Raw genomic sequence first — 24014 nt, 5'->3', positions numbered from 1 at the left:
AGATTTGGGAGATGCATATTTTCTATTAACTATTATTTATGTTTTCTCTAAGTATTTTTCCAGGTACTGTGCACAAGGTAGATAAATGTAAATAACTATCTAATAACCTTAATTATCAACCATCTTTAACTATCACTAATTTATTTTTACACAGGTACTCACAATAAGATTAAGCTGTTTTAAATATTTATTTTAAATTTAATTTTATTAAATTTATTTTTGTTAACGTGCTATTGCTTTGCATATTTTTAAAAATACGTAAGGCACATCAGTATAACAAAGGGTAGCACATAAGTTTATAAATAACTTTCTTAAATACATAAAAGGCTACTATTACAACAAACAAGTTGTCATAGGAAGCCAAATGAAAAATGTAAACCTACATGCTTTTTAATAACTTTCAGAAATAAACCACATTATTAACTTATTAACAGGTAGCAATATACCATACATTAAGAATTTAAATACATGGCTATATAGGAATAGAAATGTACAACAAATGTATGTACAGCAATGTAAAAGTATACGGCAAAGGACATCCACTTTTTAAAAATGTGATTAAATGCTGAATAAATTTATTTTCTTGTACTTTTCTACATTATTATAGACAAGTTAAGGATGTGAAAATCTTAGGCTTGTAAAGTATTTATGTTAATTAACGAGTTACACATCTTTACTGTCACTTGTCTGTTTTCCGGCCAACTTGTGTATATTTCAGCATGGATTTGAGGTTGCTTTAGTCAGAGCATTTTCTGCCTGCTAAAGGCCACATTACCAAGCTGATATTCCGAGATAATATTCCTGCCTAGAACATTGCTTTATTCTTGTAGATTGTGCTTCATGCTAGTGTAGGTTAGAGCCAACATGCACATTTAAATATCTCTGCATAGCCTAGAGATAGATTTAATTTTAATTTAAAATTCTACTTTTCAGTTCATGTCATAAATGCTAATTGGTTTGTAAGCACCGGTAGTGCCTTCTGTTCCAACTTATATGAGTTCTCAATAAAAGAAACTTTTAGATTCTTAGTACATTTCTGTTTGCTTCCCAGACATAGTTTATGCTAAGTTACTTACACACCCATTTGAGGATTTGCCACAAGTTCTATTGAGTTACAAGCACAAGCCCTACAAGCTAATACAAAGTGTTCACTAAGTAGAAAAACACATATAAAGAGAAATTTTTATTTATATTTTCCTCTCAACATAAAGAATAACAACCAGAAGTTATCCCTAAAAGCATTTTGGTGCTATAAATTTAGAAGATAAATTGTACTTTTTAAAATAATAAAATTTTAATTTAAGTTTCTCTTTTACATGATAGTTTTCCCTACTTCTGATAAAGCCACAATGGTCTAATAAAATTAAAATTTGATTGTAAAGTTAGATTGCAAAGTAAACAAGTATCACATAAAACATGCCACTCAAACAGGACACTGATTAGTGACTCTGACTGTATTGAAGGGCCCAGGTTCGAATCCCGGAGAAGGCATGGATGTTTGTAAATGTTGTAAATGTATAGTGTCTGTGCGGCATGGGGGCACTGTAAATATGCAGCAAGCCAAGAGTCCTCTCAAGATATTAGTGTTAAGAGAAAAGGGGTGGAAGACGCCCAGACCTGTCTCCCCCTAGGGTGCTATACATCAAAATTGGGGGCAGAACTGAGCAAAGTCATACTATCATCTATATGGTGCTCAAGGCTCTTGCCAATGACAGAAGAAATTTTGCACTCCTTACCACGATGAATTTTGTGGATCTCTTCTGATGTTACTTCACAGACAAATCACAACAACTTTGAAACATTTGCACTACTACTTGAAAGCTAATAAAAAAGAAAGCATTTTTTTTTTTTTCTAAAAAGCAAATTTAAGAATTATACAAATATTAATAAGTAGCAACAAAACTTTATTTTACTTTCTTTTTTTTACATAAAACATAGCAAATTAAACAGACCCATAAAATCTGGAGGAACTTACGAGTGAGCTTTTCTGAATATTTACTATCCTCTGAGACTAGACTAACCATTAATATACATATAAATATATTATTAAACTACTTACAAGTAAATAAAAATATATAAGCTTATATAACAGATCTATTTTATACAAAAATATTTTCCAGCACTATGTATTCTTTTAAATTAGTATACCTCATAGAAATAACTTTATTGTATAAAGGCATACAAACATACACAAATATATAAAATTTTATGTCATGACCAATCATAAAACATTAAATCTCTTTAATCTAACTCTTTAATCTTTAATGTTTATGATTTAATGTTATTAAATCTCTTTAGTGAAATAGTATAAATTTTAAAACATATTTATTTGAAACATGATTCAAACTGTAAATAAACTATCTTATTACTTTGTATATAAAATATAATTATATTCAGTACAATCAAATTTTAAGTGAAGTAAAAGCTTCACTTAAAATAGCAACTCACCAAATTAAATACAGTTGGATTTTACATAATTTTTTTAAATATACATAAATATTTTTAAAATAGAATGAGCAGACATTTAATACATTTCAGTGATATTTTCGAACAGTGCCAAAGCTTAGCTGTAACCTATCACATCAACATCATCTACAGTGCGAAAGCTGATGCATGCTCTTGCATTATATACACATCCATAAACAGAATATTACTTCCTTCATGTCATGTAAAAGTACTTGTGATCACCTGGAAAGGAAAAATAATTTTAAACATACCATGTATATTCTATATTTGGGGCAAATTTAAAGTGAAAGCATGAGGAACATATAAGTGGGTTATGTATATCAAGTAATATACTCTATAAAAGCTTTGGCCACCACAAGAAATAGCCCAAAAAAGAAAATTTAACAAACAAAAATCAACATACCTCTGAATTCTTATCAGCACATTCATATTATTGTGATATGAAATTGAATAAGTATAATTAAAGATGTATTAATGTCTCCATTTACTTCCTGAGAAATAAATTTATGTCATCAAATTTAGATTCTTGCAGTTTTTTATATCCATATCAATTTAATCTTGTACTCATAGCTGATTCATTACATTTTCTTCACATTTAATAAAGCTAACAAAAGCAAATTTAAAAAAAACCCCATTTTTATTTTGGTGGCAAAGTCTTTTTTCAGTTATATCTTCAGGATTACACTATTTATTATCTGATATGCTTCAGAGATAAATGAGAAGAAGCAAAAGCCGACAAATCAAGCATCTGGGATATAAAAGCACAATTTTCTGCAAGTAACAATTAAATAAATATCAATTTGAAAAGATGTGATCGCTCAAATCAAGGATGAATAACACAAAATTCAGCCTTATATAGATAATAACTGGAAATATTGTCAACAAATAGACATACTAACAAATCAAAACAAAGTTAGCTTTAAACAGTTTAACAGACATCATTCAAGATGATTCAAAGTCAATTTAGACTTTCTGAAAAACTTAGCATATAACATGACTTAAAAGCAAAGACAGAAAGAATATGTTATCAAATCTATACAGAAATAAAGTGTTTCAAGTACTGTTTGCCACAGACAAAACAGTTCCAACTCACAAATATTTGCTACCTAATTGTTATTATAAATCATGAATGATCATAGAAATGTTAAGACATGTAAAACATTTAAAGTACAGATTAATTTGCATTATATGTAAAACAATATTCTAAACTACAGTTACTTATATTTTTTTTGGACACTTGTATTTTTCAGTTTTATTTGAAAACATCAGTTACTAAATATTGCTGAAATGACTATTTTTTCTCCATATATACACATAATCATCTTTTTCTAGAACCTGCTTGTTTTTAAAAAAGTCATTTAAAATACTTTTTTTGGGGAAAAAAAAAAAGTTTTGAAAATGAACTCGCATAAGTAAGTATACAGACACTTTAAATAGTTTACATTTAATAAAAATACAACAATAATGGGACTTTCAATACTTCATTGGATATCCTTTGGCTAAACTTACTTTTCATATGCTTTGTCAACTAATTTCAACTAATTTTTTGTGTAAGAATGTTCCATTTTTTCCCCATTCATCCCTAAGTATTGCTTATAGTAGAACTTTTAAAGAATGCCATCTTCCCTTATTCTTTTCACCAGCTCCCTCCATTCATGTTCAATAGAATTTATGCTTTGTATTTAAAAACACTGGAAGTTTACAATTAGAAACACTAGAAGTTTATCTGTACCTATATTTTATATTTAGGAACACTGAAAGAGCTTTTGATAACTTTAGGACAGTTGCATAATGACAAGTGAACATTCATGACTATATATTTAAGATCCTTATTCTGAAAGAACTTAATATATTTTGCATTCCAAAGTTTTCTTGTATGTACTTTCAGGTTTTGTCTAAGAATTTTTATGTATCCGAAAAAATTTATTATTTTCTACAAAAACTAAATTCTCCATGCCAGAAGCAGTGGAACATTCCCAAACCATTACATCTCCATCCTTCAGCTTAAAAGTAGGTAATTGGTTTTTCCAATTCATTTCTTTATCAGACTTTTGTCACACAGCAGTTCAACCACTGGACCCAAGTATATTAAATTTCGACCCTCTGCAAATATAACATTTTGTCAAATATGATAAATCTTTGCTTACGCTGAATTCTGTGAATGCCAGACATATTTTACTTATTTTCTTTTTGACGAGGAATTTCCTTCTTGCCAATCGCCTCCTATAACCCTATGGTCTATAATGACTGTTCTAACAGTTTCAGAGGTAAATTTTATTGCAAAACGTTCTTCTGAATCCTTCGCAAGTTTTACAGCACTGATTTTTCTGCTATGCTTTAATCTTCATAAGATAAATATCCAATTTTTTTGCATTAGCTTAAAATATAATCCAGACTTCAGAATATTTTCAACAGTTCTACGAAATTCCCATTATTTAATAGCATTAAAGACAGTTGAACATTTTTATTCAAGAATTTTCTTGGATATTTTGATTACTTTTACCATTTTTAAAATGATTACCTGTTAAATTTCTAACGGAACTCATTAATTTGTAGCATCTTGCCACATTCACTTCAGTTATGGAACTGTGAGTACAGTTTTTCTATATAAGTAATCATTTTCAAATGCAGATGATAATTCTTGTGATGTATTTGCATTTAAAACAAAAAATTATAATAAGAAACATAGTCTACTAAAACACCTCAATAAAACTTCTGAGTGTCTGAATTATTATGCGAGTTAATGATTAATAGCTTTTGAATAAATTATTTTATTACAAGAAATATTTTAATGATATTTATTTTGTAACAAGCAAGGCTTAAAACACAGAAAAAAAATAATACACTTGAAAAAAAAAATTGGAGTATGTTTCAATATTTAGTGCAAGATCTACGCAACTAAATTTCGAAAATACAAGTGCATAAAAATGCATGTTGTTTGTATGCAAACAGTGATTGTCTGTCGCCAATAGCGCGATAAACAGTGTAATCTGGACACTTTGCAAAGGAGCAAATTGTGTGACTCTTTTTTTTTTTTTTCCCTTCTCTAACCACTTTAGGAAAGAACAAGGAAGAACACTTCAGGAAAGAACACTCTCTATTATATAACTCTTTTTCGATATGTATTTGGAATACTAACGAATCTTAATCTATTTTTCATGTATTAATGAAATGTGTTTGTGATCTTTCAATTTCCGTCTACAACCTCTTTTTTGGATTAAGTTCTTGCTGATGCTGCTCTGGATACAAGGTAAGAGAAAATATTTTACTGTCTATTTTTGTTAATTTCGCTGTGAAATTAAGAGGCTACAAAAATGTTTTATAACACATATGAACCACTATAGATAAACAACTCTTATGGAACAAAATGATTACATCATTTCATTGGAATTCTTTTCTAGTATTGTGAAATCCTCAAATATAAAACAGTTTTTTTAAACTTTTTTAAACAAATATCATCAAACAAAGTTATGTGATGGAATCTTAGACAAAAGACGCATTTACAAAAAAAAAAAAAAAAAAAAAAAAAAAAAAAGGCTTCAATTGTACCACTATATAGACATGTGAGAAAAATTTCAAACAAAAGTTGATCATATAGCCTACGTCTTCTATCAAAGATATTAAATGCAACTTGGATATTCTTAGAAACTTAGGAAAACAATTATACATTGAAGTACCTAACTCATGACAAAAGACACATTTTTTGAATTAATTATAAAAGCACTGTAAACATTCATAATTATAAATTGTATAAAAGAAAATCTACTATGTTTTAAATTACTTCGATGAAATATATTATTTAAAAAAGCCCTTAAGTGTATTTATTACTTTTAAATCACTGAGTTTATTAAGAAGTTATAATCTGAAAAATAAGTAAAAGATCTTTGGCATACTAAATGGTAACACTCTAGAAACTGGCTATATACAAAGGCTGCTTGAAAAATAAAAATCTCATGCCTCATACAATGACAAGCCAGGTTATGTGGATGAAAACTGGGATAGCAGCATAACATACTGTAATAGCTTCAAAAGACTGGAAAAGAATTTTAACAGCCAAAAATTAAACATTAAAAACATTTCTAACAGCAACAATCCATAAAAATTGTTAATGTTCTTGATTTTATATTTCTTATTTGCTATGCACTTAACAGAATTTTCTAAAACATTTATCTATCTAAATTGCTTAAAAATTCTTGATATACCTATAAGAATGAACATATTCCACAAATATAAATTATGATGATTCACTATAGAATTACTTTATTCCGAAAAGAATAATTTAAAAATTTTATAGGAACAAATATTTGATTAAATATTTGATAAATAAATTATTTATTTATCACCACAAAAATTAAAAAAGCATTCCATGCAATATTAAATTTTATGCCACTTAATTAAAACAAATAAAGCACAAAAATTTTGAAAAACTAACAAATTTAGATAGCCAAAACACACAATAAATCTTAAGAATTTCCATCAGGCATTTTTATATGCATATATTTCAATTTACTATATAGTCAGCTACCAGTAAAACAATCAAATCAAAGAATATAAAATGATTATTTTGTATTAAATGATATATTTATTGATTTAAATTAAGAACAATAATAGAATCATAACATACTTTTGTAAGTCGATCATAATACTCATTAGTGCTTTCTCCTTTCACTTTTTCTGGCACAGGTATTCGAGATTTTCGAAGCATAAGCTGAAGATCTTGAACCGTCATTATTGGTAATGGACTAATCTTATGCTTTCTTAGAAGTTCTGCCAAGTACTCAAGATAATGTGTTCTGCAGAAAAACATAGACATATCTTAAAAGAACCAAAATATTACCCATTAATACAGCTTAATTTAAATAAAAGATTTTCTTTTCACTGTTTACTCACTTTTTAGGAAATTTTTCTTTCAATTAAAATGCACACACACAAACACAAATGGGGGGGGGAAATGGGGAGGAGTATTTAAGAAAAAATTAACCCCTTAATTGCCGTGGAAAACGCACAAGATTCATTTCCCAGTGCCACGGTTTTTCACACAGGTGCACGTAGTTATGCAATGTATTAGGGGAAAAATAAGTGCAAGTTTTACTTTCCAAAAACTGTTTACTTTCACAAAATAAAGAATAAAAGAAAAAAATTAATGCACAAAATTTAATGCTTAGAGTAAAAGTATAATAAAAAGATGTAAGTATAATAAAAATTATGTTTTTATAATACAAAAGATCACTAAAATGGAGTTTTGATCAATTTATTTTTAGAACAGTAAAGTGTAATATCAGGTTTCAGTGTTATACCTTGTGAAATCAGTATACCTAAAAAAACATATATTTCTTCTGAACTGGTTGAATGCCACGATTTTGTTCTTGATTTTTTGTTTGTAAGCTGTTGGTTCATATACTCGTCTACAAAATGGTTAGTTTCAGTAACAATATGAAGCACGAGCAGTTCATCAAAAATAATTCAAAAAGATAAATGGGTTTGAAACATACTTTATATCTTTATTTATTCCAGGAGCCTACTACAAAATGTAAACGAAAATGGAGGACACAGAATAAAAAAAAATGTTTTACTCAAACCACAAGCCAATACTGCGCAATCATTACTTTCACCGCTTTAGACACATTACTCTCTCCAATTTCTCCCCACACTTCTCTGAAATAGTATCCTCCTTCGCATATTTTGTCAAGGTCACTGTGATGCTGTATTCCAAAGAATAGCAAGTAATTTTATGGGTAGCAGCACAAAGCAAATGATAGTATTTTGGAAGGGCATATATATATATATGTCCGGGGCAGTTAACGCATCAGCTGAGCAAGGCGTGTATACATAATCCCACAGCAGTTAAGTTGTTAAAGAATTCAGATTTTAAAATCACACCACAGGACCTTTTTTAAGGTTCTTTTATGCTCTCACTGAGTTTATAAACCTGCTCTTGAAATCACTCAGATTTTATGAAATATTTCTTACATACACACAACTACATATTTAACAAAAAGTTCATACATTTAAAGAAAAAGATTGCACCATCCTGAAAATCTTTAAATTTAATTTTAAAAATAGAAACTATGGATTTTGTATTGAATAAATAACACAAGTACATTTTATTCCAATAACAATTTCTTGATTACAAAATAGAAAACATGCACAAGCAAAATTTATTACATATTTTTTATTTGAAAGAAGTTATATCTTCCTCTTTTAATTAGTAAAAGGGGCAGAAAAAGAAAATAACTTTTATAGTGAAAAATAGTTTCTGTATTTGACTATCTGATTAGCACTACCACCACCACAGAATGGCTTATATCTTTAGAATTTCCAGATATACAGTTCCACGTGCTGGAGATAAAAAGGTTCCCCCCCCCCTCTGTATAGTGTTGCCATTGCTGGCTTTCAAATCATTGAGTTTCTACTCAAAAATTCATTAAAGTTTTATAAAATATGAAATCGATAATAAAACAAACTCCAGGTTTCAAATTTGGGCTTCCGCATGCTCATATTCACAGTAGGATTATGTCATTCAAAATTCGATGGCTCTATGTACCGTTGTTTTATAACAATGTGAGAAATATACATACATTTATGCAGATTTTTCATTATTTAATTTCTTCAAATACAATGCAGGACTTTAACATTTGGCGGCAACAGTTTGAAAAGTGAAACAGACATTTATAGTGATTCAAAGCAAAATCGCAAAAAGGAAACAATAGTCCTTCAGGGACAAAGCCCCTTTGGACTAAAAACTATTTTAATTTTCTTCACGTCTAATTGCCTCTCTTCCGATAAACAGTTAAGAAACATGATTATAATCTAAATTTGTGTGTGTAAATAACTGTTTCATCAAAACTTCAGTTTATATATATACAGTCAAAAGTCTTTAATCCGGACTCATCGGGACTTCGGCGATTCCAGATTATCGGTTTTTCTGGATTATAGATCATTAATTTAAATCTGGTAAGATGGCATGCAGAAATTACAAAATTAAAAATATGAAACTGTAATTTATGAAATAAAGAGCAATTATGATCTAAAGGGTATCAAAATTTACAAAAAAAAAAAAAAAAAAAAGCTTAATATTTATTTGTTTACTTTATTAAACGTTTCTTTCAATGCGCACATGCATAAAGCATACATAGTCAAAATTAGAAAATTGCAACCAGAAAACTATTGGATGTGTATTCCAGATATTTATAATGATAAGGAATTAGATTTAAATCATATCAAAGACGGAGTACATCGAGATGAAATACTACATTTAGTAAGGAATTATAAGCCGAATAAAATAAAAACATCTGCCCTGAAGATAAGGATAGTGCTGACAGATCAACTTCCAGTTCATTGCGCGGCACCGTGACCTTTCCCCCACCCGCAGAGTAGCATGAAATTGATAAACAGATTTCGGAATGGTTATAGAAACAAAGGATATGCCTTTATTCATTTTTTGCAGCAATTCCACTTTTTGTTTGATAGACATCGAAACATGCTTTCGCTTTGTAGATCCTTTGGCAGTTCCAGAATCGGAAATTCTTTTTGAAATAATCGAAAGTTCAAGCTTACTTTTACAAAATTGCTCTAACAGTCTGCAAAAAATAATAAGCCGGATCCAATTCAAAGATTAAGGAACAACGCAATCTGCGACATTAACTGAAATAGATAATTTTAGCTTAGCCTATACCATCAGTTATACATTAAACGTGCATGCGCAAACATATTATGCATTTACGCATGCGCAGAAAGTTTATAGCTTTGAGGTCCGGATTAAAGACTTTTGACTGTATACATGTGTGTGTGTATGTAAACTGATTATTTAAGGATATTGATTTGTTTAAATAAAATTAACAGAAACGAAATAATTACAAGCATTATACAAAAAGTAGCATAATAGTTGCACAAAACTCATCTATTTTTAAGAAACTTTTTTAAACTAAAATTACTTACATATTTGTATATCATGTTTATTTAACAATAATAATTAAAAACTTGTTAACAAAATACTTTTTATTATTGCCACTCACGTTCTTAATTTTAGAGTTTAAAAAAGTCCTTTCGGAATATATATACCTGCAAAGACCAGCACAATATGGTTCAATATCTCTACCACATCTGTCTTCTGATATGACTCCATGGATATGTTTTTGTTCACGCACTTGGCAGCGACTTTTCACTATTTGATCTTTGGGGGGAATGGTCAAATATTCTACTGATTCCTCCTTTTAAGTAAAGGGGGGGGGAAATCATATATCAATAAAAAATTTTAAAAAGAAGCAACTGCATTTTCAAAACACATTTGATTACATCCAACATATAATAAAATTTCTTTAATTAACACTAAATAAGTACGAGAATTCTCCTCACTCAAAATTTTTTTTTTTTTTTTCTATATTCTAGACCATGCCATATTATACTTTGCTCAATCATGCCACACCCCACTCTTTTTCCTCTTAATTTATGCTTAGCCAAACAAGAGCAACATTTCACTTTCTGCCAATGAAAAAAAAAACACAAATGAATCCTGAAATGTTTCTAATTGAAAGCCTACTGCAGTGTAATTCATCAAGTTTTCATTTCTCTTGTATCATTTGTAGTTTCCATTTCCACACCAAAATTATTTAGATTCCTTTCAAAAAGAAAACTGAGTAATAGAATTTCAACAAATAAGCCATATTTGCTTTAGTCCTATGATTGAAATACTCTAATAAATGAAAGCAGAATTGTAAAATGAGAATATCTTACACAAAAGGTACAGTCATTTTCAAAATTTTAGTCAGAAAACTTTTTTAAAAAGTAATCAATTTTAATTCTATGAAATTTGGTTGAAATTTTTATATTAAATGCAAAATCTTTACACTTGCTCACTGGAATTTTTTATTCAAGATAAAATACAATTTCAGAATTGCTCTATTACATCTGAGCACCTTTACATGTTACTCATTACAGTAACATTAGTTGTATTCATTAGAAGTTATTGATTTAAAATGACTGTGAAGATTGTGATTTTAATAAATTAGCCATACAGCACAATAAATTAACCATAAAAATGTTTTAATCTTTAATTACAAATTCAAATTTATACATACAATATTTAAAGTACATACTTACTTTTGAAGATTAGTTAATATGACCAAAAAGTTAGGTAGATAAAGAATTATAATAAATATCAACAACTTTATACACCAAACAATTTCATTTCTTCACAAAACATTTAAAAAAATAGTTTTGAAATCTAATACTTAACAGTTCAACACTAGGAAAGTAAAGGAAAAAAAAAAGTTTTCATTCAAATAAAAAGTATACTTTCTTACATGAATTTAATTCCCACATGAACTTTTTAACCTTTTTTAACATAAATTTTCTGAAAGTAATTACATACAGATGCACAAGTCTTCATATTTATTGATAACAACCTTTTATAACAATCTCATAATTTAATTAAAAGTTCAGTTGCTTACTAATTAAAAATTAATTTGTTCAATGGAAAAAATTAAAATTATTCAATGCAAATACATTTTTTTAATAAAAAGGGGGCTAATGTAGATAAGCCTTGTAGAAATCCAGCAAAATTAAGTTTTTTAATAAATCAATTAAAAGGTTTCCAAAATTAGATTGAAATTTAATGAGAAGGATTTTGTTTTGCAGGAAGGTAGGATAAAAACAATTTTATCTCTTTTAATAAAATATCTAATGTTTTAGTGATACCAATTAATTAAAATATCAAATAAAAAAAGATAAAAACAGAACTATATTAAATTATTTTATCAGAAAGTAATGATATTCTTCACAATTCAAATACGGAAAATTTTAGAAAGTTGTTTAATTGATTATACAAAGCTCATAAAGGATATTTAGCCTACAGAAAATTTGCCTTCAAGGAGAATTTTTTAGGGAAAATGATTTATATTTATTTAACACATAGAGAAAACAATTGAACAGAAACACAATCAGTCCATCTGTCAGGATTCAAACTTGAATTACCAATGCTTGGCAGTTTTATCCACTTGACCACTGGTAGACAAAAATTTTAAAAGTGATTTAATAAATTAATTTTGAATTTTAAAAAATTACCTCTGATATGGTAATATGATTTTTTTTAATTAGTCGATTTTGAGTAGGCTTAAATGGAAAACTATGTTTTCTAAATTTTGAACTAAAAAATCACCTATTAGTATGATAATATGAAAAATTTTTTTTTTTTTTTGTAGGGGGTCATTTTTTAAAACTTCTGCTTAAAAATTAAATAAAATAACCTTGGAAATAACCTAAGTCAAAGATTTGATTTGATAAAAAGGTAATATCACCTCGTTGGAATTAAAAAAAAAAGCATACTTTGCACATAGATTCATGAAATAACTTAAGATAAACAACTGAGAGACTATTTTCCATACTTACTTGTAATAAAATCTGAATATCAGAAATATCTGCATCTCTCACATAGAAAAGACAATTGCTAGGATGATGAGCATGAATTCCTCGTAATTCACATATTTTATTATCACACTCCTATATAAATACAACTTTTTATAAATATAACTTAATAAGAAATGCAAGAAAGATATTAAGAAATATTAAAACTTAAGATTGATTTTTTATCAAATAAAGATCATATGAATAATGTTTTATCAATTACCGTATTTGACGGCATGTAAGACGCACTTTTTTTCCTAAATTTGGTCTCAAAAAAGTTACCTGCGACTTATACGTGAAGGACACAGTCTTATATGTGAAGGTAATTGCATTCAATAATTATTTATTTGGCTTTTACGAAACGTGAGAACTAAAAGAAACCATGCAAGTGAAACTTTTTTCCCTTGTGTGTGATCGTCTAAATAAGGGTGCGTCTTATATGCCGGCAAATACGGTAAGTCAAGTCTTTGTTTTATTCCTTTCAAAATTATGACACAATGTTAACCAACTTTAAATAATCTATAATCCAGAATTCATATGCTATTTAATTAAGTGCTGTGTTTCAGTTATATATTTTTGGTCATCGTTGCTGTTCTTATGAACAAAGTTGATAAAAAACCGAATTTGTATATGTTACATATTTAAAAATTATTATGTATTTTACTAATTGTAATCTTTTTTATTTACATAAATGCTTCCTAACTCTTCCAATAAAAGATAAACTGAGCCTAATTTTTAGAAAGATATAACTCCTAACATCAAATTATATATATATATATATATATATATATATATATATATATAACAATCACCAACTGAAATGTTAAGATATTCACAACATTTACAGAGTTGTACTATGCCTGATTTTTTAATAATGATAACTGATCATTATTAAAAAAACCTAAATTTAATTTAATTAAGTAAATTAATTTGCCAATGTGAAATTACTTTAAAATTTTAATTTATGTCAAGTAATGATTTCCACCAATCATACTACCTTGTTCTTCTAGTATGGAAAAAAAGGTTTTATATCTTTTACATCTGTGGTTATTATTATTAATATTACTGAAAAGCTTTTACCTTCAAAAACATATATTACATCCTTTGTCATCGTACAAAACAGGAAATTGCATTTACCAAGTTATGATCCTAGCTGCTATCAAAGTAGTCCTCTTGGCTATCTATACACAACTGCCAACATTTCTGGAGGTCTTGGAAGGAAGGGGTGAAATCTAAATCTTCGTGTAAAATCTGACGACACACATCACGATTCAAATTCAGTTCTTCTGATACCATATGCAAAGTTACACGACTGTCTTCTTCCAATAACTGCCTTACATGCTCCACATTTGCATCGGCATGTGCTATAGATGGGTGATCAGCTCTGAGATCATCTTGTACTGAATCTCTGCCTTCACGAAAGCTTTTGTGCTACTTGGAAACATGACTTTGCTATAGACAGGTGATCAGCTCCGAGATCATCTTGCACTGAATCTCTGCCTTCGTGAAAGCTTTTGTGCCACTTGAAAACATGATTTCTTGAAAGTGCCTTGCCTATATATGTTTGCTTAATCATGTTCCACATTTCAGTAGAGGCTTTCCCAAGCTTAACACAGAACCTAATGTTCACTCTTTGCTCACAATCAGCATCCATTGTGTCACCTTAATGAATGTGATAGCAATCTGAACAGTGTGTTGCTAAGCACAGCCCTACCACCTAGTAAGTTTGCTAGGAAACATGGCCAATGTTATGTCAAGTAAGAATACATACCAGGTAAAATAAAAACAACATTTATTCCTTTTTACTGCCGTAAACTCAGAAATAAAAAAAAAATTGTCCTGGAACTTTTCTGACAAACAATGTAGAATTCAGAATTTTAATACATTAAGAGTAAATAAAAATATTTTTTAAAGAGAAAATTCAAAAATCAAGTAAAGAGTAGCATTATATATATATAATATGAGCTGCAAGCCTTATTATTCTAACAAAGATTAATTTAAAGTTTATTGCACTATTATAAATGTGAGTATAAATAATATTAATACTGAAAACATTACTACAAATGATTGAAAAAAGTTCTTCTGAACAGTTTAGGTATGGACCAGAAATAAAGAAATATATGATAGTATTTGAACAGCTCTTAGTTTCAACATTCTACTTCACTAAATGTATGATGAATACTAAAAATATAATATAAAGGTAAGGATTCAAATAATTAGAGAAAATTTTTAAACACGTAAGTAGTTAAACGTAAGTAGTTAAACAATATCAATATTTAAAAATAACCAAACAATAAAGAGATCAGTCTCATTAAGAATTCTGAAGCACCATAAATTTAAATTAATTAAAAAATTACTATTGATGAAAGCATCAATTATGAAAGCTGTGAGAGTACACAAGAGTAATAACATAAACGTCACTGATGCTCAAATAAATATAAATATTATTTACAACCCAAAAATAATAATAATAAAATAAGAGTAAATACAAAAAATTTATTTATATCAATATCAGGCATTTGACCATTAAGCCATTAGCCTTGAACTTGCTTCCCAGTTAATTGCTCACCAACAGAATTAAAAGATAATAGATAATAGTGCAATGCATCTGTCAATATGCTCCTCATCCACAGACTTCCCAGATTTACAAAGAGTACAGACAAAAGAGTCCTTAAGTCAAATTTTATAAAGATGGGCAATTCAGACAATCTTGCCCAGTCAGAAGACGAAATAACACCAGCTACATAGCTACGGGGCAAGGAAAACCTGAAATAACTACCTTTGAACTAGTGAAACACTCCCAGGCCTTTCCGTTAGCTTCATTTGATAGGTAGGAGGCAAACCTCATTTAAATTCTATTTTAATTAGGAATTTTACAGACTTAAAAGTCATATGGTTAATAGTGGTTGTAGAATAGTCATTCCTTTCTTTGCCAGGAGAAATCGGCTGTTTCATTTCCTAAATGCCACAATGAGTAGGAATCCACTGCAAGACAATTGAGTCAGCAGAGTGTTGAAAATCTTTTTACATTTGTAAATTCATTTGGAAGTGCAAAATTTATTGTTGGAGATAGCCTGCAAAGCGGCTTTGCTATTGGACAAAATAACAGCCCGGGGGGAATTACACTTCCGAGCACTTAATTGATTCACCGTAATAAATTTAGCCTAAACTTCGCTATCAAAGTTGATGGTATTTCTTCCCACTGCTTTCTAGAATGCAAAATGGTTACAATAGATTCCTGCAGCAGCTCCAGTACTTCTCAATCATGGATACATCAGTGTAAATATGGATCCGGAGGTTACTGGGATATTTTCTCTCAATAGTTTCATAAGCAACAGCTCTGATCTGGGCAGTAGGCATCTCACTGTTATCAAATTTCTCGTCAAGCTTAAGATATACACAGAAGTCACCATATTCAAGATGACACAAAGGTACAGTTATTACATTCATTTCTCGAACAAGGTGTAAGTCTTCTGCTAACTGACGACCAATTTGATTGAAACCCACTCGCATCTTCAAATTTCTATCATTGTTAAAATTATAATTCCTCCAATATTTATTATTTGAGAGCCTGCAAAGTGTTTGAAATGGGAAAAAAAAATTGTAACCTGACAGACCTCCTCATGGTGCACCCTGATTTTAGTTAAATCTGTCAGAACACTACCTCGATTCCTTCTTTTTTTGAGCATTTGGATCGATACAAAAAACTTAGAATTGCCAATATATACTTTTATATGGAATTTTTAAACAGATTTTAATCCTTTTCAGGTTTTGAAAAACTAAATGCACTGTGGAAAATATAAAAGATAAATTCAAAACAATATAATTTGTATTAAATATTACACAAAAATAACTTTTATCATTCATATTAATTTTTACCTTTCCTCTTTTAATGGGTCGTTGGCAAAATGCACAGAATTCAAAGCTACAGTGTGAACATTTATACATCAAACATCCACCACAAGCTTGGGCATACACAATTCCACAGGATGGGCAGGCTAGATATGTAAAAGAAAAAAAAAAAAAAAAAAAAAAGAGAGAGAGAAATGAGGAGATTAAAAATATTTTACTGTTTTGACAACACTTCACATTCTTATTCATTTGCATTATATAATTCAAAGTAAGATGCAAAATTGCAAGAAATATGTAAAAGGATAAAAAAGGTAATTTTAAATATAGTCCAGGCATATTAAGAGTGCAATAATATGTGCACTCTTAATATGCCTGGACTATATTTAAAATTATTACAATATTACAGGCAAAATATATGATCTCCACTTATTAAAGAAAAGAGCAGACAATAGCAAAGAAAATATTAATTGTGTCATGACATGAAGTTCTGTTATTAATTTACCCGACAATGCCTATTTAGTATAATTTCAGTACGTTTTAGACTTCTGTAACTTTACTTATTAGCTATTTTACAAAATTCGAAATAAATAAAAACTGCAGTAACATTTGACTTGATAACATTTGACAGTGTTATTTTTCCCTTTAATTAATAGATAACGGCAAGGACATCAGCAACATCTGTGCTATATTACTTGAAAGTTGATTTTAGAAATGAACAAAACTAATTGATATTTGAATGCAATTTAACTAATTTCTAAATTAATATTTAGTAGGTACTATAATTTCTGTATGCACATTTATACAGAAAATAAAAAAAAACTACAAATTACTTCATATATACGTATTAATAAAAATATGTTATAAAAACAGTATATGTTGTAAAGAATTAATATCTTGGTTTTCTTTACATATCTATTAAAAGAAATTACAGTGAAATAAGACAAGTTTTCAAATATTATATTTGCTATTACTTGATGACATAACTATATATTGACTATTCCATACAGAATTGGCCTTCGTAAACTTGGCTCGATTTTTTTTTTTTTTTTTTTTTTTAAATTTTAAATCTGAAAGCTTTCAGATTTTACATTATGCCCAAATGGGTATTTTTTTAACATTTTGTGCGCTACCTTTATTTATTAAATATCATATTCTTCACACTTAAACCATAAAATTCAGTTGAACAGCAATATTGCAAAATAATTTTAAAACGAACATATCTTTAGAATTTCCGATACAAAGACTCGTGCGCTGGAGATAAAAATGTTTTTTTCTGTACAACGTTACCATTGCTCGCTTTGAAATCCTCGAGTTTGTTAATCAAAAATTCATTAATGTTTTACAAAATATGAAAGAGATAATAAAACAAATTCCAAATTTGGGCTTCCAGATGCCCATATTCTTGTGGAAATGTACGTTATTCAAAATTTGATGGCTCTACGAACTGTTGTTTTATCACAATGCGAGAAACATTCTTTAAATATAATACAGGGCTTTAATATTTGGTGGCCACAATTTGAAAAGTGAACCGACAACTTTAGGCAACTTTTCACTAATTTGTACAATGACAGAACACAACACTGCAAAGTATGATAGCATATTTCATCAATAACAGATCATTTCATGCGTTTTTGATCAGACTGTTTAGAAAAGATATAAAACTCACCATATTTGAGGTTAATTACATAGAAAACAGAATTTAGATACCATTTACAAATTGTTTAAAGAATTTAGATAACATTAAAATGTTATGATATGTCAGAGTCAAGTTACATCAAGCATGTCATATTTTCACATAATAATCTGTAAATTTGAGAAAATAAAATTCTTTCAAATTCTCATTAAAACTTAGATAATAAAGAATGAATAAATAAATAAAGTGCCAATGTGTTAGTTTTAATGGGTTACTTAAGCTGAAAACTAGTGTGCTAATTAGAAAGCATTCACTTTCTAATTAGCACACTAGATTTCAGCATAAGTTACTTTAAAATAGGAACTTCAAGGTTATTTTATCAATCCTGTTTTGGGCTCATAATCATGGGAACAATAGCTGCAGAAAAAAAGAGCGAGTCACTTGATTTCCTTCCCCCCTTTCATTTCTGTGTAGTGCATTTCGCTTCACAAAAAGCTTGTGAATGAAGTCCAACTTGAACTGTAGTCCTAAACAATGCAGAGAAAGTAAATGTTAAGCAGTGATGGTGATGACGACACAAATTACGACCACAAATGAGGAGGCTCTGACAGTGACCTTGAAGTGCCTCTTTTAAAGTAACAGGCTTAATCAACTGCCACAATATATAGTTTTATTTTATTTCACACTTAATTAGTTGATTATTTCATGCAAAAGTTACTAATTATACAGCAAATTACTAACAAATTATGTCTATCATATGTGCAAATATAAATCCTTTGCATTAAATATTTTTTGTGTATTATCTTCAATCTAATATTTACAAAAACCAATAACAAAAAATTGAATAAAATGCTAAAACACAATATATTTAAAAAACAGTATTCACATATGTACACTATACATTTTAGATATATTTCACTTACTGATTCCCCTATCTGTAAGAAGTTTTACTAAACCAGCAGGAGGTGGTTCAGGTGTATGCATGTCTTTCCATTGCTGGAAACGCTCACAATGAACACCCTCATGTTCTAATTCCCACTTTAAAAAAAGAACAAACCTTTGTTATTCTACTGCATACAGTTCTACAAAATTACTTAAATTCAGGTTTTCTGTTTTGAAACTAAATGATCACAAAATTAATTTTTTATTATACACTTGCATTGTTTCTGTAATTAAAATAGAACACTATAAAAAGTAATCTAAAACTTTAAATTAAAATTAACTTCAGCCACAATGCAATTAAAAAAAAGGCGAGTTTTAAATTTCATTTAGCACAAGTAAATGCAATAAATTATTTTCACAATAAATTTCCATGTGATTTTTCAAAATATTTTTCAGTAATTAATATTAATAAAAGTTGTTATAAAATGCATTTGTAACCGACCTATTTTATCAAACACCATATAGTGGCAATGAGAACAACTTACAGCAGTTGACTTCCAGCTGTGATGAGGATAGGTTTTCCAATAGTATTATGTCTACATGAACTAAACATTAATCTCAAATGTTAGGTGTTCCGTTTTCGTGCATGTTCTGTTTTGTTGTTTATTTTCTTTGTAACTGTTTCTGTGCTGAGTTAATAAATATTTTAAGAGCTAGCTGGCATTTGTGTTTAAAAAAGACTGATTACAAAATGGCGCCCAAAAAATTGTTAAGAATTTCTGTTTGGCATGAAAAAGCTCTTACCCTCGAATTTAAGTTTTGGCTGCTGGAGATTGGCTGAATCCCTTTTCAGGTGTGGACTGCAAATTAAAATAATTTTGGGAACCAAATGTGGATTTAAAATTATCATGTTGTGCTGCAGGCATATTGAATGGAAAGTTAAAAACTTTCAAAGGAACAAAAAGACAACTTTATTTTAAATTATAGTTAAAAAGATAAGTTTCTTTTAAATTATTGCTTGAGTTTAAAATTTTTTTTAAATTAATTATTCGTTATAAACTGTTTCTTAAAACAAATATAAATTTCTTACAGAAATCAGATTTATAGATACTACATAAAAGCATTAGATGAAAGCTAACAGCTTTCTTTAACAAGAAGGTTACTTTTAAACATACAGTCAAAAGTTGTTAATTCGGACACCCATAATCCGGAATGATCTATAATCCGGACCTCAAAGCTAAAAACTTTCTGCGCATGCGCCGCGTTGGCACATGCGCACAGGCGTTTTACGCATGCGCGTAAGACCTTGACTACTGCACATATGCGTGTGCGCAAGTGCAGAATACGTTTTCGCCTGCGCGTTTAATGTATAACGGATGGTGTAAGCTAAAATTATCTAATTATCTATTTCAGTTAATGTTAATGATTGCGTTGTTCCTTAATCTTCGAATTGGATCCCACTTATTATTTTTTGCAGACTGTAAGAGCAATTTTATAAAAGTAAACTTGAACTTTCGATTATGTCAAATAGAATTTCCGATGCTGGAATTTCCAAAGGATCTACAAAACGAAAGTATGTTTCGATGTCCAACAAACAAAAAGTGGAATTACTGCAAAAAATGGATAAAGACATGAAGAATGTGACAGAGAGGTTAGTGAAAACGAAAAAATTTCGATTGACAAGTTAGTCGGTATTCTCGGCACAGCAATTAACGGGACTTGAACAGCGGAACTTTGTAACTGAACAAGAAATTATGTCTGTTTATAGAATTAAAGAGAAAGTATTATCACATAAAACAAAGCAACTTAAACAACTTACATTGAAAGAAATGTTTAATAAAGTAAACAAATAAATATTAAGCTTTTTTTTTTGTAAATTTTGATAGCCTTTAGATCATAATTGTTCTTTATTCATAAATTATGGTTTCATATTTTTAATTTTAGAATTTCTGCATGCCATCTTACGAGATTTAAACTGATGATCTATAATCCGGAAAAATCGATAATCCGGAATCGCCGAAGTCCCGACGAGTCCGGATTAACGACTTTTGACTGTATTTAATTTTATTTAATTTATATTTAATTTCATATATCATAATTTATTATAGTTTCGATTCTCAGTAAGAGCAACTGATGGTTTTAAGGAGCATTTTGTTGACATTTGGGAAAAATAAAGAATTCATCTGTACAGAAAGTGGATGATTACAAAGTTGTGTGTGTTAAAAATATGAACTATAAAATTCACCCCCTGTAAGAGGGAAATGTTATTTTAAAGTGTCTAATCCATCCAAACTAAAAAGTAGAAAGTAATACTAAATAAAAAAATAAAATCTGAAAGGTTTCAGATTTTAAATTAGGTCCAAAGGGGCTTTTAACATTTTGTGTGTTACCTTTATTTATTAAATATCATGTTCTTTGCACTTAAACCATAAAACTCAGTTCAATAGCAGTGTCGCAAAATAACTTTAAAATAGAATTTCCGATACACAGTTTCTCATGCTGGAGATAAAAAGGTTTCCCCGTAGAGTTTTTCTATTGCTCACTTTTAAATCGTTGCTCGCTTTTAATTAAGCTTTTTATCTAAAAAATTCGTTACAGTTTTACAAAATATGAAGCCAATAATAAAACAAATTCCAAATTTCAAATTTGGTCTTTCATGTGCCCATATTCACAGCAGGATTATGTCATTCAAAACTCGATGGCTCTATGCACCATTGTTTTATCGCAATGCGAGAAATATACACACATTTATGCATATTTTTTATTATTTAATTTCTTCAAATATAATGCAAGACTCTAACATTTGGTGGCAACAGTTTGAAAAGTGAAACAGACATTTATAGTGATTCAATGCAAAATCGCAAAACCAAAACAAAAGTCCTTCGAAGACAAAGCCCCTTTGAACTAAAAAGTAGAAAATTGAGCAAGTGATGTACAGAGAAAGAGCAAAACCTTTTCAAATTGTGGTGAGTAGCAAGGACAAGAAAATTGACTTTCTTTAACATTCTATGGGTGCAGAAAGACTGATTTTATCAAGTTTATGTGTTCAGACTGTGACCCCCCACAGACCTGAAATTCATCTAATTTTGGCACTGTACAAATCTGATCCTGTTTACCTTCCACACAGATGGCTGTATTCTGAATTAGTACTGGAGGTGTTTCAGTTACTGCCTTTGCCAACAGTGGTGCTAGTTACTCAATCACAAATGAATCACTCTATCATATTCTGCAGCAACAAGGTTCATTTTGCTGATGATTTGGTATATGAAAGAGAGGCACTTCACACCAAGCAAAGCATTCTTTTTTAAGGCAGAGTTTGAAACTCTGCTCCTGATTTTGCCTGCTGCCAAAAACAACTCCACTCTGCTAGGAATTGACTTTCTTCAAAAAGCTAAAGTTGTGCTATATCTTGCTGAAAATAAGTAGAACTTTTCTAACGAACCTCAAAGAAAATATATCTTTGCAAAACCCCATCAACTCAATGCACTGGAAGAAACCACAATCATATACAACTGCCAACAAAGAGTAAATGAACAATAAAAGTTAACTACATCCCAATGGCTTGAAACTGATACATTGTTTAATAAATATCAGATTGTCTTCAAAGTAGGGTAAGAAGCCACTACATTCATTGGAAATCATATTAACACAGAAAACAGACCACCTAGTTCAGTCCTTCCATCAGATGAGCCCAAATAAGAAAGAACTGTTGAAAAAGGAACTTCATTTTCTAAAACAAGGTATCATAGAAGAGTGTGAAAGCTGCTATGCCTCTCCTGTGGTTTTGATTCCCCAAGACAGATGAATAAGTGAAGCTATGCACTGATTATCACAACCTGAAAGTTCAGACCATTCCAATGCCATGCACAGATGATTTATTGAATGAAGAAAAGCCCATATGTTACATGTCAATTATTGACTTGAGGTCATGTTATCATCAGGTAAAAGTAGCTGAAGAAGATCAAAATAATACTGCTTTATTTGCTCATTTGATACATATGAATTTACCAAAATGGCCTTCGGATTGAGAAATGTTCCAGCCACCCCTCTCTAGACAGATAAATACTCTCCATTCCAGACTGAATAATGTGTTTGTGTTGTCACATTTGGATCATTATGCTGTCCCCTACCTTCCAAAAACATCCTTTTTTCGTTATTCAAGCTTAGTGCTGACCGAGAGAAGAATGGCTTCTGTTTTGAAAAGGTGAAATATTTAGGCCATAACATTACCAAGGATGGTATATCTGATAATCCATGAAAGACTGCTGCCATTGCAGACATGCTGTCTCCAGAAACTGTTAAGCAAGTACAATCTTTTGTACAAACCTGCTCCTGGCATTGTGATTATATTCCAAATTTCTTTCAAATAGCCCAACCTCTGACTGATTTAACAAAGAAGAAAGCAGTGTGGAAGTGGGAAGTGCATCAAGAAAATGCTTTCCAAGATCTGAAATTAAAATTACTTACAATTCTTAAGTAAGCTGATGGAAACAAATCTTTTGTCATTTGGACAGATGCTAGCAGGATAGCCATTGCAACAGTGTTGCTCCAGGGGGAGAAAAATAAAGAGCATCCTATAGAATATGGCAGCTGCTTTCTCTCCTAAGAATAAAACTACTCCAACCTAGAAAAAGAAGCCCTACCAGTTGTATGGACACTTAACAAATTCCGAGAATATGTTGACAGTCTATCACAATCACCTCTAACCACCAATTATGGAAGTGGCTGATGTCTTTGAAATCACCAACTGGTAGGCTCGGAAGATGGGTCTTACAAATCC

The 24014-nt window shown here is 29.6% G+C and overlaps 1 protein-coding gene across 3 annotated transcripts in view; it reads right to left on the bottom strand.

The window, feature by feature from the left end:
- Positions 1-1883: 1883 nt before the first annotated feature.
- Positions 1884-24014, bottom strand: part of LOC118203840 (uncharacterized) — a 156065-nt gene continuing 133934 nt past the window's right edge. For all 3 annotated transcript variants that reach the window (XM_035376128.2, XM_035376130.2, XM_035376129.2), the window contains 6 exons: positions 19276-19390; positions 16747-16865; positions 12853-12963; positions 10528-10676; positions 7091-7259; positions 1884-2688 (listed from right to left, as the gene is read on the bottom strand). In XM_035376128.2, the coding sequence (XP_035232019.2) occupies positions 2665-2688; positions 7091-7259; positions 10528-10676; positions 12853-12963; positions 16747-16865; positions 19276-19390 (687 nt within the window). In that variant the 3' untranslated portion in view covers positions 1884-2664. The remainder of the gene's footprint in view (positions 2689-7090; positions 7260-10527; positions 10677-12852; positions 12964-16746; positions 16866-19275; positions 19391-24014) is intronic.

The sequence above is a fragment of the Stegodyphus dumicola genome, chromosome 2, assembly GCF_044657685.1.
Source record: "Stegodyphus dumicola isolate Sdum_Otavi_A_Nest chromosome 2, ASM4465768v1".
Taxonomy (NCBI): domain Eukaryota; kingdom Metazoa; phylum Arthropoda; class Arachnida; order Araneae; family Eresidae; genus Stegodyphus; species Stegodyphus dumicola.
Note: the sequence above shows the minus strand (reverse complement) of the source record. Positions and strands in the feature narration are given on the sequence as shown.